The sequence below is a fragment of the Myxine glutinosa genome, chromosome 5 (genome assembly GCF_964187855.1).
Source record: "Myxine glutinosa chromosome 5, kmMyxGlut1.1, whole genome shotgun sequence".
Taxonomy (NCBI): Eukaryota; Metazoa; Chordata; class Myxini; order Myxiniformes; family Myxinidae; genus Myxine; species Myxine glutinosa.
This window is the reverse complement of record NC_136265.1, coordinates 156,036,002-156,050,592: the sequence shown is the minus strand read 5'-3', so window position 1 is coordinate 156,050,592 and position 14,591 is coordinate 156,036,002. Positions and strand designations below refer to the sequence as shown.

Below are 14,591 nucleotides of genomic sequence, written 5' to 3'. Positions count from 1 at the left end.
TTTTGTGCTGGCAAACGTGACAAAGCCGAACCCTCTTGACTGTTGCGTTTCCCAGTCTCTTACCAACCGCACTTCCACCAGCGGCCCATATCTGTTGAAGACAGAGGTCAGAACTTCTTCCTCTGTTTTGAAGTTCAGTCCCCCTACAAATAACTTGGCACTTTTGTCGCCATCCCGAGCTGGTGTGGTGTTATTTTCCCTGCTGGGCTCTTTACCAACCCTCAGGTTACCATAAACTTGACCCCCGGCCAAATCATTCCCGATAACCACAGATACACCCTCTACAGGAAGCGTGGCTTGTAAACCGACGGTGACCGGTCCTGACACCAAATCGGACTCCAAATGGATGACATGAAGTGGAGCACTAACACCGCCCCCGATCCCCTGTAAACGAACACTATCCCCCGTTGCCGTCTCCTCGGACCATGGCAAAATGCCTTCAAGCAGTAAAGATTGATGTGCCCCTGTGTCCCTCAATATCCTAACCGGTTTCCGGTTAGTCGAGGCTCCATCCCGTGACACAAACCCCTCTGAAATAAATGGTTGGTAACCCTTTTGATGGCGATTTCTCACAATGGCCATTGCATTGGGAGTCGTAATAGTCGGACTCCGCTCTGGGTCTTCCCTTTTCATGCGGTAACAACTGGACATCAAGTGTCCAGGTTTCTTGCAAAAAGCGCAAGTAGGCCCGGAGGAAAAACTCGTGGTCTGCCTCGGGCCCCCCGAACTATAAGTTTGTCTTGGGCCCGCATCCCTCTGATTTCGAACAGGTGGGGTATCCGCGTTGTCCCCATAATCCTCTCGAGGCCGCCGCCATGTATGGTCGTTCTCCGCACCTGCTGTTCCCCACCTCCCCTGCGGAGATCTAGGCGAGGAGTTAGGTTCGTAGACCCCTATTCGGTGGGTTAAGGCATAATCATCTGCCATGGTGGCTGCGTCCCACAACTTTGGTACTTTCTTTTCCTGCAGGTACACTTTGATGTCCTCGTGGACACACTGCTGGAATTCCTCCACCAGGATCAAGTCACGCAATGTTTCGAAGTCTTTCCCGACTCCTTTTGACTCACACCACCGATCAAACATGTTTTCTTTCACTCTGGCAAACTCCACATGGGTCTCACTCTCCCTCTTCCTGGCATTCCTGAATTTTTGCCTGTAAGCTTCCGGAACCAACTCATAGGCTTTGAGGATGTGCTTCTTCAGTACCTCATAATCTGCACATTGGTCCATTGGTAGCGCCGAATAAATCTCTTGAGCTTTTCCCACCAGCACACTTTGCACTAGTATGGTCCAGGCCTCCTCCGGCCAGTTTAATTGTCGAGCCACTTTCTCAAAGTGTGGAAAAAATTTCGCGACTTCCTTTTCACTGAACGGTGGAACCAGCCTCACATGTCTGCCCACATCCCAGGTTTTCTGGTTAGGTGTCGACCCCGTCAGTAAGGGTGGTGCCTCTCCCCGTTCTCTCATTAACTCCAGCTCCTTGAATTTAATTTCCTGCCGAAGCTTCATGTCACGTTCCTTTAATTCCCTTTCTGCTTTTCTCTCCTCTGCTTCGAGTTCCCTTGCAGCTCTCCTCTCCTCTGCTTGTTTCTCTTCTCTCCTCTCTTCTGACCTTTCCTGGAGTTCTCGTTCCACTCTCCTTTCCTCTGCTTGTTTCTCTTCTCTCCTCGCTTCTGCTTTCCTTTCTTCTTCTTTTAACCTTTCCTGGAGTTCTCGTTCCACTCTCCTTTCCTCTGCTTGTTTCTCTTCTCTCCTCTCTTCTGCTTTCCTTTCCTCTTCTGCTCTTTCCTTTTCTGCTTTCCTTTCTTCTTCTGCTCTTTCCTTTTCTGCTTTCCTTTCTTCTTCTTTAATCCGTTCCTGGCTCCGTAATTGCAACTCCAGTTTCCGGAGCTCAACATCTTCTGGTTCTTCGGGTAGCCACTCCCAGGCTAACTCGTCCCATGTTCCTAATCCCACCATAGATTGTATCACCGTGGCCTGCAACTCTGCCTTCCTCAAATTAGTTCGGACCTCCAAGTTAAAATGTTTGGCCAATTTCAAGAGGTCCGACTTTAGTAACGCTCGGAACTGTGCCTCACTCGGTGTTACCGCAAAGTTCTGTGCCACAAACGCCATGGTGACAATCGTTAACACCTGTTAACCTTCACCCAAGACTTTACCCCAATTTCCCCAAAAATTTACCAATTAATACTTAATTAATAAATTTTAATTAATAAAAATATTATTTTATTATTTTATACAAATACACTTTTAGATCCCGGACGTAGACCCAATTGCGTATCTGCAAATCATAATCCCGGACGAGCCCCCAATTCTGTTACGTGGTCCCCTCGGTGACTACCTGGTCTCAGTGACCCCCGGACCGTGAGAGGACCTTCGCCAGCAAGTACTATTATCTATGCGCTTTCGCAACGCAATCCCTATGAATTCCACCCAAGAGAAACTGATGTTCAATGATATATTTCCAGGGTAAGGATATCATACAATTTCAAGGATACAATCACGGATATATTCCCCGAGCAATCAACCATAAACAACCATCAACAATTCCCAATCCACAATCGATTCCCCATATGATTAAGATGGCCATCTTATATGTGTGTGTCCACTTCTGTACTCACGACCCCCTTTTGGTCTCTGCCCCTCACAATGTCTCTGGGCCCCTCCTGACCAAGATGCTGGTCGGCGTCGCCGCACTCGGGCGGTTGAACGAACCCCGGGTGGACATGTTTCCACCGGGCAGGTATCGTACCAGGCACCGCGGCTGCAGCCCCTCGTGGCCACGCGAAGCGGGTACGGTAAAGCAAGCCAAAAGCCCCACGCCGCTTGCAAGGCGTGTTAGGCCCCAACGTGCGACCCGTACGCGTCTGTTTAGACGGTGCCGCGAACGGTGCCAGACGCGGGGTCGATGCACGGCCCCACGTCAACTTGACGTCTCCACCGGGTAGGTACACGTCCCGGTAACTCCTCTCGCCAGACGGGCTTCGGAACGCCGCTTTTCCACGCAGCGCAAGGTCGATCCCACCTTTCGTCGGAGCGGGGCGAGGAAGAAGAATAACCGTCGCTTTTCTTCCTCGTGTCTTTTCCTCTTCCGTTTCCGGTCACTTCCGTTTCCGGCCACTTTTCAGAATGGCTCCTGACCCTCCAACCACAACAACCCTTAATCTACTACACACGGATAAGCAAAGACCTGAATGGTAATTCACATACATTCACATAAATATGTAACAATATGACTTTTACAATCGTTATTGAAGTTGAAATATAGAATTGAACACTACAACACAAATCGCCATCTTGTCACTCCCAAGAATCTTCAGTTCAGCAGTACTTTGACATGTTCTATAGAGCGGTGTGAAAGACTGCCTCTGCAGTGGTAAATTTCCACATTTTAAAAAAATACTCTTTAAAATCATTATTTTGTTAAAATTTAAGTATCAACTCGAACACTGCATGAGGTAGCATGTTCTGTGAACTCTCTAGTTATAACTGTTGTTTTATCAGTCTTTGAGATGTATAAAAGATGGAGCCTTCAGATATGCAGTAAACTCTCTATGAGAGTTAAACAACAAGATGTGAGAATGTTGTCAAGACTTTCCTCCATTATTTCGACACACACTGGTGCCATGCCACTGGCATTGTGTACCCATTCGCTGTTTACTGGAACATTCTTCTCTCTGAGTATAAACCATGTTTTTCTATCATTGGTGTGCAGTTAAAGGATTTGAAAATAACCTTGGATGTGCAAGTGGCATAGTCGCACCATGTTTACTTCATTTATCATTTCCTTATCCTATGTGTCTCTGTTGACAATCAAAAGTAACATTTATATTCCTTTATTAATAACTGGCGATTTAAACTAATCTGGCCATGGTACCAGCACACACGAGCCCAATCTTTAAAAGGACAATTTCTAATCGGATATTTACAACCGAATTCGAAACTCTTTAACCAGGGCACCCATATGTCTGCAGTTGTTGGGCAGTCAAGATGGAGTAGCTTCTTTCGATGAAGAGTGGGGAAGTTTTTGTTGGCATGCTGAACAAATTGCAAATTCTTGCCTTGACTCTTCTGGGAAGGCAATGGCAAACCACCCAATGTAATCATTACCATGAGACTGCTTTGGCAGCACCAATGCTCTGTCAACAGTGTGTGGACACGATGAATGAAATCCAGCCAAGACGGCCGGCTTTACATACCCATGAGAACAAAGGCATGCTCAATTTTCTCATAACCTTGAGTAATTTGCTAAATAGATTTTCCTGAGTAGCCTACCATCAACATCGAATCGTTTATTGAAAGTGGAGATGGAGACACAAAGCTGGTTTACAGTAACAATTTCTATTGAACTGTTTGATGTTGTTTATCCGCAGGTACTCAATATGGCCATACACGATTTTTAAGAAAATGGGTGTTCCAGGCCCAAAGCCTCTGCCTTTGTTTGGGAACTTCTTTCACTACCGACAGGTAATTTTGCAGTAATATCCTTCCTTCGTTCCTGGAAAGGGTGGAAATGCGAATGGTTCGGTGGATGTGTGGAGTATCGTTGAGAGAGAGGAAGACAAATGATAAATTGCAAAAGATGATGGGAATAGAGCCTGTGATGGATGCTGTGAAGAGAAAAAGGTTGAGATGGTTTGGTCATGTGTTGAGGAAGGATGAAAGTGACTGGTTGAGAAGAGTGATGGGAATGAATGTAGAAGGAAGTAGAGGATGGGGAAGACAGAGAAAGACTTGGCTAAAGATGGTCGAAGAAGAAATGCGGGCAAGGGGGTTAACAAGGAGAAATGCAGAAAATAAGGCAAGATGGAGAAGATTGTCATGGGGACCGCAAGGCTAACCCCCACTCTAGCAGGGAAAATGGCCTTAAAATGCCTGTTGTTGTGTTGTGTCCTTCCTTCGTTCATATTTGGTGAATACTGTGTCCCAAACTCATTTGTCGTTTGCCTCAAAATATTGTGTGCCAGCCCCTTCTCTCTCTGTACCCACCTTGCCCAGTGTCCTTCTCTCACCACGAGTAGGAGAAGTTTCTGTCAAACCCTGACTCTGATTCTGCAACTGGACCAGTCAGTATCAGCCCACGGGCCCTAAAATCCTGCTCTGTTGCTCTTTCACACCCTCTCTCTGTTCTCTTCACACTTTCTTTTGCTCAAGGCCATCTGCCATCTGCTTGGAAATCAGCAAACATTACCGCTTTACACAAAAAGGTGCAATAACAGATCCTTGCAACTACAGACCAATCAGCCTGCTCTCAATAATCAGCAAGGGCATGGAATCAGTCATCGCTTCCGACATTAAATCCTTCCTCTTCTCCATTGGCTTGATCTCTGATCATCAATTTGGATTCAGACCAGGTCACTCTACTCTGTACATGCTGCTTCTGATGTCTCAACAATGGATGGAGGTCCTCATCACCAAACAAGAAATCAGAGCTGTCTCCATTGACATATCTCATGCCTTCGATATGGTCTGGCATCCTGCCCTGCTCACCAAACTCTCCTTTATGGTATTCATGGACACCTCCACACATGGCTTGTGGACTTCATCTCCAGTCACAGTCAACGTGTGGCCCTGAATTGAATTCTCTCATCTCCCCTTCCTGTTCATGCTTGAGTCCTTCAAGGCAGTGTTCTGGGCCCTGTGTTTTTTCTGGTCTTCGTCAATGATCTGTCCGACTCTCTGGAAAATCCTGTCTATCTCTTTGCTCCACTACATATCTCAACCCTCATATCGACAGGCAGCAGCCTCTTCGCTCTCTGTAGATCTGGATTAAATCATAAACTGGTCAAGCAGGTGGAACATGTCTTTCAATCCTAACATCTCACACTCATACTATGTCTCTCCGATAAGTCTGTCTGGAAAACCCTCCCATCTACTTTCTCAAGTATCCAGGTTCAACCTATCCAGGTTCCTCCTGATGACTCCATCTTTGCTCTTTATTTATTCTGGTTCCTTCTGATGACTCCAATGCAGTATTTGGTTTTCCGTTCCAGTATGTAAAGCTGGCCATCTTTCATCGTGCCCATACACTGTTGATAGAGCATCGGTTCTGCCAAAGCAGTCTCATGGCAACGATTACTTTGGGTAGTTTGACATTCAGATATAATTATCTGAACAGAAGAAAAAGTTTAGTCCAATGCATTAGCAATGTCGCATTTTCTTGTGGAAATATATGGAAGGGAGGGATCAGTCTTGCTTGCTTAAAGTAAAGATGTATATACACTTGGTTATAAGAATCGTTAATCATACTAGAAATAAAATCATACCAACATTTAAAAAAAACAAAAAAACGCCATTTCGTGTCTGCCTGTCTGTCTGTCTGTCTGATGAATTTTTGATGCCAATAAATTCCGTCGTTACTTATCCAATCTCATCCAAACTTGACAGGATGATGAAGGGTTACATAATGAAGGTTGGAGCACATTCATTTGCCCCCCTCCCCAAGAGGGTTTTCTCCCCCGAACGGGTTTTCCCTGCCATTGCCGTCAATGGCGTTGCGTGTTGAGGTGTATATCAATGTTGAATTAGCTTTATTGTGGCGTTTGTCCAAAGAAGAAGATTTATCGTGGCGTTTTTCCAAAGACGCTTTTAATAAACAAAATTAATGATAGTTGCATAATATTAATGTTATTACAACAATATTAATACTAATAATGTCCCACTTCCCCAAAGCGATTTTGCAGTGATAACGTGTATAAATAGCTTGTAGTTATAATGGCGTTTTTGTGGGAGCAATGACTGTGCCAGGAAGTAAAAATATTATAAACCACAAACACATATGATTAGCTTTTTTAACAGTCACTAATGCTCTTTATCTATCTATAATTCCACTAATCTCTGTGTGTATGTTTGTATGTATGTTTGTATGTATGTTTGTATGTTTGTCTGTGACCGCTGTTTCTCGACAACTACCGGTCCGATATACTTGAAACTTGCCAGATATATTGCTGGGGACCCGAGGATGTGCCTTTTCAAGGTTTTAAATTAATCGCAGAAGTAGTTACCGAGCTATGTCCAAAAAACGATTCAACCAATCAGAGAGCAGCGAGCTATCACGTGTGCCGAACGTGGCGAACAGACTCTGCCTCGGATGGCACATTTGAGAGCGTATTCATTTATTTCCCGTCGGCAAACTATGTTGGCGCTATGTTGGCGTTAAACTATGTTTTAAAACTAATTAAAACTAATTTGCGATTCTTTCGCTTTGCGATGCGATTTGCGATTGCGTTAAACTCGCTCGGGCGTTAAACTATGTTTTAAAACTAATTAAAACTAATTTGCGATTCTTTCGCTTTCCTGCGCATTTGTGCACCCGATGGCGATTTCTTTACCAAACTCCGCAAGCCGTTAGCTTTGGACCAAACCATTTCATGTAAATAGAGGGGGGGGATTGTCACCGTACTTGCAAGCCGTTCGCTTTGGACCAAACCATTTCATGTAAATAGAGGGGGGGGGGGGGGGGATTGTCACCGTACTCGCAAGCCGTTCGCTTTGGACCAAACCATTTCATGTAAATAGAGGGGGGGGGGGGGGGGGATTGTCACCGTACTCGCAAGCCGTTCGCTTTGGCTTTGCGAATGGACCAAACCATTTCATGTAAATAGAGGGGGGGGATATACTTTTAGATATATATATAGTACGGGCATGCCCTATTGCCCTAGTAACACTAAATGAAGAAATTTGGAGGAATCCCAACATCCGTGAAGTGAGGTTTACTTACAGAACTGAGCAAACAAACATCTACTACGGTACTCTATAAACCCCACAAATGTTGGATTAATAACATGGCCCTTTCTGCCGCTACCATGGCGTTTTTCGTAGCGAACTTTTGAAACTCAATCCTGCTGTGTGATACGAAACTGAAAGGGAGGAATCCCGGGTTGTGCTCATCTACCAAGCAGCTAGCTAGCGCTTGCCAAGCCAGCCGTTCCTTAACGGTTTTGAATGGAGTGCTTGCTCGAATGCTTAAACCACTTGGCGAACTCTCCACAAGAAACTTGGGAAATTAACACACACCCAATGTTCTTGAGACCCGACCATAGATCGACTGTAATCTATATACCCCAAAGAGGAATGTTTTGCCGCTCCTGTAGTGAGCGGGGGTACTAGTTTATTTAACTTGTCAGATTTCACTCGAGATTTCAAAAGGTATTCAGACCACATGTGCACTTCCATAAAAATATTTTGATTACATACTCTTTTTTTTTTTTTGGATGCAAGATCGAGGCTCGTGTAAGAGCTAACATTAATCACAAAAATACAAACTGACACATAAAACCTAAGATAAAGGGAGCGAGAGACAAAATTGCGAGAGAGAGGGAAGCACACAAGCACACAAGTACAACATTTGAGAGCAGGGGCATCGGGAGATCTGTAGGGGGGGGAGCGCTTGGGTGGAGGGGGCATGGGAAAGGGTGTGGGGGTGGGGGGGGGGGAGAATGGGTACACGGTATAAAACAAATTGACTACGAGGATTTCAGGAATGAAGTCGGGGATTGAAAGAGCTGGATTTGGGGTGTATTGATGGGGGTAGAAAAGATCAAGGTTTTGGATGGGGAAAGACAAGACATGGTGGTGAACAGCAGTTTTAAAGACCTGGAGGGAGGAGTGGGATTGAATAGAGCGAGGGAGTTTGTTTGGCACCCTTGCACGTTTTTCAAACAATTCACAATTTTCTCTAAAAATAAGTTGAAATTGATAAAGGTATTTGGTCTTCACAATTCTTTATTTCACTGTTAATATTACAGAACCTTTGTTTTTGATTCAGAACTTAATACAGTGCATTCAGAAAGTATTCAGACCCCTTCACTTCTTCCACATTTTGTTATGTTGCAGCCTTATGCTGAAATCGTTTAAATTAATTTTTTTCCCTCATCAATCTACACTCAATACCCCATAATGACAAAGAGAAACAGGATTTAAGAAAGTTTTGCAAATTTATTAAACAGAAAAAACTGAAATATCACATTGACATAAGTATTCATACCCTTTGCTATGACATTTGAAATTTAGCTCAGGTGCCTCCCATTTCTCTTGATCATCTTTGAGATGTTTCTACACCTTGATTGGAGTCCACCTGTGGTAAATTCAATTGATTGGACATGATTTGGAAAGGCACACACCTGTCTACATAAGGTCTCACAGCTGACAATGCATATCAGAGCAAAAACCAAGCCATGAGGTCGAAGGAACCGCCTGCAGAGCACAGAGACAGGATTGTGTCGATGCAAAGATCTGGGGAAGCCTACAAAAAAATTCTGCTGCATTGAAGGTTCCCAAGAGCACAGTGGCCTCCATAATTCTTAAATGGAAGAAGTTTGGAACAACCAGGACTCTTCCGAGAGCTGGCCGCCCGGCCAAACTGAGCAATCGGGGGAGGAGGGCCTTGGTAAGAGAGGTGACCAGGAACCCGATGGTCACTCTGGCTGAGCTCCAGAGATCCTGTGTGGAGATGGGAGAAACTTCCAGAAGGACAACCATCACTGCAACACTCCACCGATCTGGGCTTTATAGCAGAGTGGCCAGACGGAAGCCTCTCCTCAGCGAAAGACACATGAACGCCCGCTTGGAGTTTGCAAAAAAGCACCTTGAGGACTCTCAGACTGTGAGAAACAAGATTCTGTGGTCTGATGAAACCAAGATTGAACTGTTTGGCTTCCGTCTGGCCATATTGTCCGGGCCATTTTTCGGATGTCTCTGTGGAATAAGCTAAGATTTTGTAATTTTTTCGGCTGTTTTGTTTTGTTCCACTGCAAACCAAAGAAATGCATATGTGGATACCAAAATATTTTTTAATTTCAACAATTTTCTGGAAGAAATGTTGCATTATTTGGAAAAAAGTGCAAGGGTGCCAATATTTTTGGCCATGACTGAAGGAAGGATGTGTCATAATTGGAGAAATGAAGGATGAAATATTTTTATGGAGGATCCTCTGGGATTCTATGTTTAAAATTATTTTATGATATAAATAGAAGTGTTGATTTGGGGAGGAGGAAGGTGGTGGGACATGATGATGGGGTTGCATTTTTCACATTATCTATTCTCTAAAAACGAATCGATTATTTATTTTATGAATTGCAGGTATCAAAACTGGTCGAACAGGTATTTGCTTTGTTGTTTGATGAAACTTTATCAGATTGTCTCTTATAATAATAATAATAATAATAAAAACCTAATTGTCTTTTTCTTTTCATTTGTTTTAGGGTGTGGCACAATTTGATGAACAATGCCATAAATGTTATGGTGGAATGTGGGGGTAAGTATCTTGCCATTCATTTGGTAATATAAATTTACTGACTGATTCCAATAATGCACTGAGAAAAAGAGTGAAGACTGTTCACCAAAATTGTAAGATCTGAGAAGCAAGGAAATTAAAAACAGAGCACCACTAACTCATTTATTTGAAACTAGCTGAAGTACCTGGCGTTGCCCGGGGAAAATCTCGCAATTAAAGGTGTAATGTGATGGGAGATTAGGGGAGAGAGGTGTGATGGAAAGGGGGAGGGGCAGGAGAGTGGAAAGACACAGTCGGACCTCAATATTCGCGGTCCCAACATTCGAGGGTTCCCCGTATTCGTAGTTCATAACATGTGATCGCGCCTCGATCGCGCCATAACAATCGCGCCTCGCGTATTTACTGAATTTTTTTCTTTTCTTCACACATCAGGACTGGCCTCCTATATCCACCACCCGTTGATATTAAATCAGCCTGGGAATTCTTCTACATAAACCTGCTCTCTTATGCACACACACACACACACACACACACACACACACACACACACACACACACACACACACACACACACACACACACACACACACACACACACACACACACACACACGGAGGTGGATACTTTGAGACCTCGGTGGGCTCTGTTCCTCCTACTGAAACCGGCATATGGAGATAACAACGAACAACACACATGGCTTTCGTTTGGAAATTTTGTAATCACTTGGATCGGAGAATGCAACCAGTGGGTATACACAATTACACACACACACACACACACATTACTTCTGCACCTTCGCAAGCTCACGCATAACAACCACGTTACTGTTAACATTTATTATCATCAATCCAGGAGGTCGTTTTGTACATCAAAACACTTTGTTGTTCATACTTCGTTTTTTACATACATATACAATATTGTCAAAAATGTTCGAGGCACGATATTAAATGAGGTTGACCGACACCAAATTTTGGTTGCCCTGCTCAAACGGGCAACTGTTAATGTCGAGCCATGAAGTATGCAAAGTTGCTGCAGGGGGTCAAAGCTGCACAAGGCTTTTTGTCGCATGGGTATGTATATTGCTTCATTACCTGCAGGAGCCAATGAAACATAGTTGTACCTAAACATTGCAGTTGTGCTCATGCCATTATCACTTTTTGTCTTGTGTTGTACCAAGTGCAGTCATATACAACAAAGCCAAAAAGGTACAGGGCAACCTAACTTCATGAATGATACTGATTAGTCTAGACTGCGGATTTTTATGTTAAGAAAATAGGCCTTTTATGTTTTGAAAAGCGGGAATTTTTTTTTTTTATGTGAAAAAATCCCAAAATATTTTTTTCTCCCGTTTTATTGGCGCTGAGGAAGCGCCTTTAGCGATTGACTTCCAGCCAGTGTAACGCTAATTCCTGTCACAGGAATTCTGAGATCATATAAGTGGGCGTGGCAGTTCCTGATTGGTTCGTGTTGGGGAACGCCTTCTCGCTGCCGACGTGACGTAAATTCGCGCACGCGCACTGGTGATTGGCGCTGAGGAAGCGCCTCTAGCGAATGACTTCCAGCCAGTGTAACGCTAATTCCTGTCACAGGAATTCTGAGATCATATAAGTGGGCGTGGCAGTTCCTGATTGGTTCGTGTTGGGGAACGCCTTCTCGCTGCCGACGTGACGTAAATTCGCGCATGCGCACTGGTGAAGCTTACTCGATCTTACTCGATCCCATATTACATGTACTTTCATTGCATACAAATTATACTTCCTCCTAGAAATTCCATGCCCGAACCTCAGCGCAATCCAAGAGGATTCACTTGTTCATTCTTTATTTTTACCAAGTTTTTCAGAAATCAGTCAAAAAAGAACAAAAAATGGTAAGCTTTTTCCTGCACAACATTAAGCACTCTGGGCTAGTAAACAGGTAAAAAATGACGTTCAGGTACCTTTATTGCAACCGCATTGTTTGATAAGTAGAGGACTAGAAGAAATTGACAAGACCCTTTTAGGAACGGTTAAAGTAGGTGTTTGAAATCATTATCTTGGTCATGTTCTACTTGGTGAGGCGGTGTCGGCGGTCGGTGAGGACGTTTCTGTAGACGGAGAAGGACCTTTCCACGTCGACGCTGACGATGGGGCAGTACCTCAAGAGGGGGATGTCGGCAAGCTTGACTGCAGCCGGCACACCAACCTCAGATCCGTGCTGATCTCCATCCAGGATCAAAGCCACTGTCCTCAGCACACCAATGTCAGGATTGCGCTGCAGCACCGCCTTGAACTTGGTGAGCAGGATCTCCTTACGGCAGCCTCGGATCTTTTCGAGCTCCTCCTTGGCCTGATCAAGGAGCTGGGAGGCCTTGGCCAGCTCCATGCCGGCCTCCTCCAGCTGCTTAAGGATCTTCGGGATGAACGACACATGGGCATTTAAGAAGACCAAACTGAGCTTGATGTCCGCCTTTCCGAACAGGTCCTTGGCACTCCGGATTGCCATCGCGTCATCATCGTTCAGCTGGTCCACAATGTCCTTGACGGCCTCGAAGTGCTTGGCGTAAAACACCGCGGCGTCGATCCACGTCCCCCACCGAGTCAGAATGGGCTCCGGGGGGAGAGAAAGATTGGGCTGCTGCTCCTTCCAAAGGACAACACGCGACGGGGCTTTGACGAACACCTTCTTCGTCGTGGCAATCAGGTCGTTGACGTCCTTGAACATTTCTCGGACTGTCTCGCAGACACGGTGGAGCGCGTGGGCAACGCAAGTCACATGCAGCAAGTCCGGGAAGAGTTCCTTCAGGGCATGGCCGGCCTTGATCATATAGGCCGCGGCGTCGCTGACGAGGACCTTGAGGCACTCCGGCTTGAAATCAGGCCAAAGATAGCGCAGCGTGTCATTGACTGTGCGCACGATCTCCCCGGAGTTGGTCTTCTCCAGAAACATGCACTGGACGAGGTGGGGACGAAAGTACCCCCTCCTTGGACAAGCGTCCCGCTATGATGTTGGCCACATATCGACCTGCCGAATCGGTCGTCTCGTCGACGGACAGCCAGATGGGCTGCTGTCCGAGGTCGGCACGGATCCCCGCCAAGGCCTTGTCGTAGCACTTGTCGAGGTAGTGCTTTCAAATCCAGCTTTCATCGGGGATCTGGAGAGTGATGTGCTTCTCCAGGAACGACCGGAGGGCAGGGTTTTCCAATTTCGACCATGGGATGCCAGCGGCCAGCATGGCCTGGCACAGCTCTTGAGCCACGACGTCGCACTTGTGCCTCTTTCCGCCACCAAAGTCCTCCATGGTGGCTTGCGTGACCGTCCTCTTCTTCTTCAAGGCCAAGTTGCTCTTGTGGCAGTCTCCTCGGACATGTTGGGCCAGCTCAGACTTCTGCTTCGCCCGGAAAGTCTTTTCACAAGCTCGACAGAAAGCCGTGTCACTCGACACGTACTTGAAGGTGGCCCCATCGCTGCCAGCGTTGAATTCCTTCAGCCACTTGTCACGAAGAGCAGCACTCATCTTGATAGGAGACTTGTTCACACTTTGTGTACACTCTCACTGTAGTACACCGCCTCACTGCTGTACACGCTGGGGACGCAACGCACGCAAGTGGACGCAACGTTTTGTTTTTGAGATCGATCGCAGTTAAAAATTTCGATCGCAGTTAAAAATTTCCAAAAATTCCCTAATTTATTTTAGTGTTGCCAGACATTTTCGACCAAAAAGGGCATTTTTTTTTATTTTTCCCGAAAAAGGGCGAAATCTTTTTTTTCTCCGAAAATAGCAAAATAATTTTTTTGCGCGCAAAAAAGCCGTTTTATGTGAAAAAATATTTTTTATTTTTTCACATAAAAATCCGATGTGCACTGATTACTCATGAAAGACCATGGCAACTGCACAATTCACTTCCCTGATGGAATCGTTTTTCAAACCTGAAAAGTTAATACACGTGCAAACAATTTGATGCATAATTTTTTTTTTGTCCATTAATTCAATATTTTACATGTTGAATTATAAAATCAAACAAGAACTGCCACTTTATAACTGCTGGCAGTGATGACAGGTTTCCTCCGTCTTCCCACTTTCATACAACCCCGCTTTCATTGGAGATGCTTTGATACAACCTCGATTGGATACAACCCAGCTTTGATAAAACCCCATTTTGATACAACCCCACTTTGATTCAACCGCACTTTCATGGGACACGCTTTGATACAGCCCCGCTTTAAAAAAATATTTCCCTTCAATTATATCTATGGCTGCCAAACCAAACAACAAAACATGTTTACATTTTTAACACTTGTTCCACTTGACCCCTTCTGTACTCCTTTAAAGTTTCACATCGATCAATGAAGCGGTTCAATAGATACAAGGTTTTTAAGA

General features: G+C 45.0%; 1 protein-coding gene across 2 annotated transcripts in view; it reads left to right on the top strand.

Moving 5' to 3' along the window:
- The window catches only part of LOC137426899 (cytochrome P450 3A24-like), a 111,887-nt gene that overhangs the window by 15,073 nt on the left and 82,223 nt on the right, over window positions 1-14,591 (top strand). For both annotated transcript variants that reach the window (XM_078778885.1, XM_078778884.1), the window contains exons 2-3: window positions 4,374-4,467; window positions 10,203-10,255. Coding sequence is in view for 1 of the 2 variants with exons in the window: in XM_078778884.1 (XP_078635010.1) it covers window positions 4,374-4,467; window positions 10,203-10,255 (147 nt within the window). In the remaining variant the exon portion in view is untranslated. The remainder of the gene's footprint in view (window positions 1-4,373; window positions 4,468-10,202; window positions 10,256-14,591) is intronic.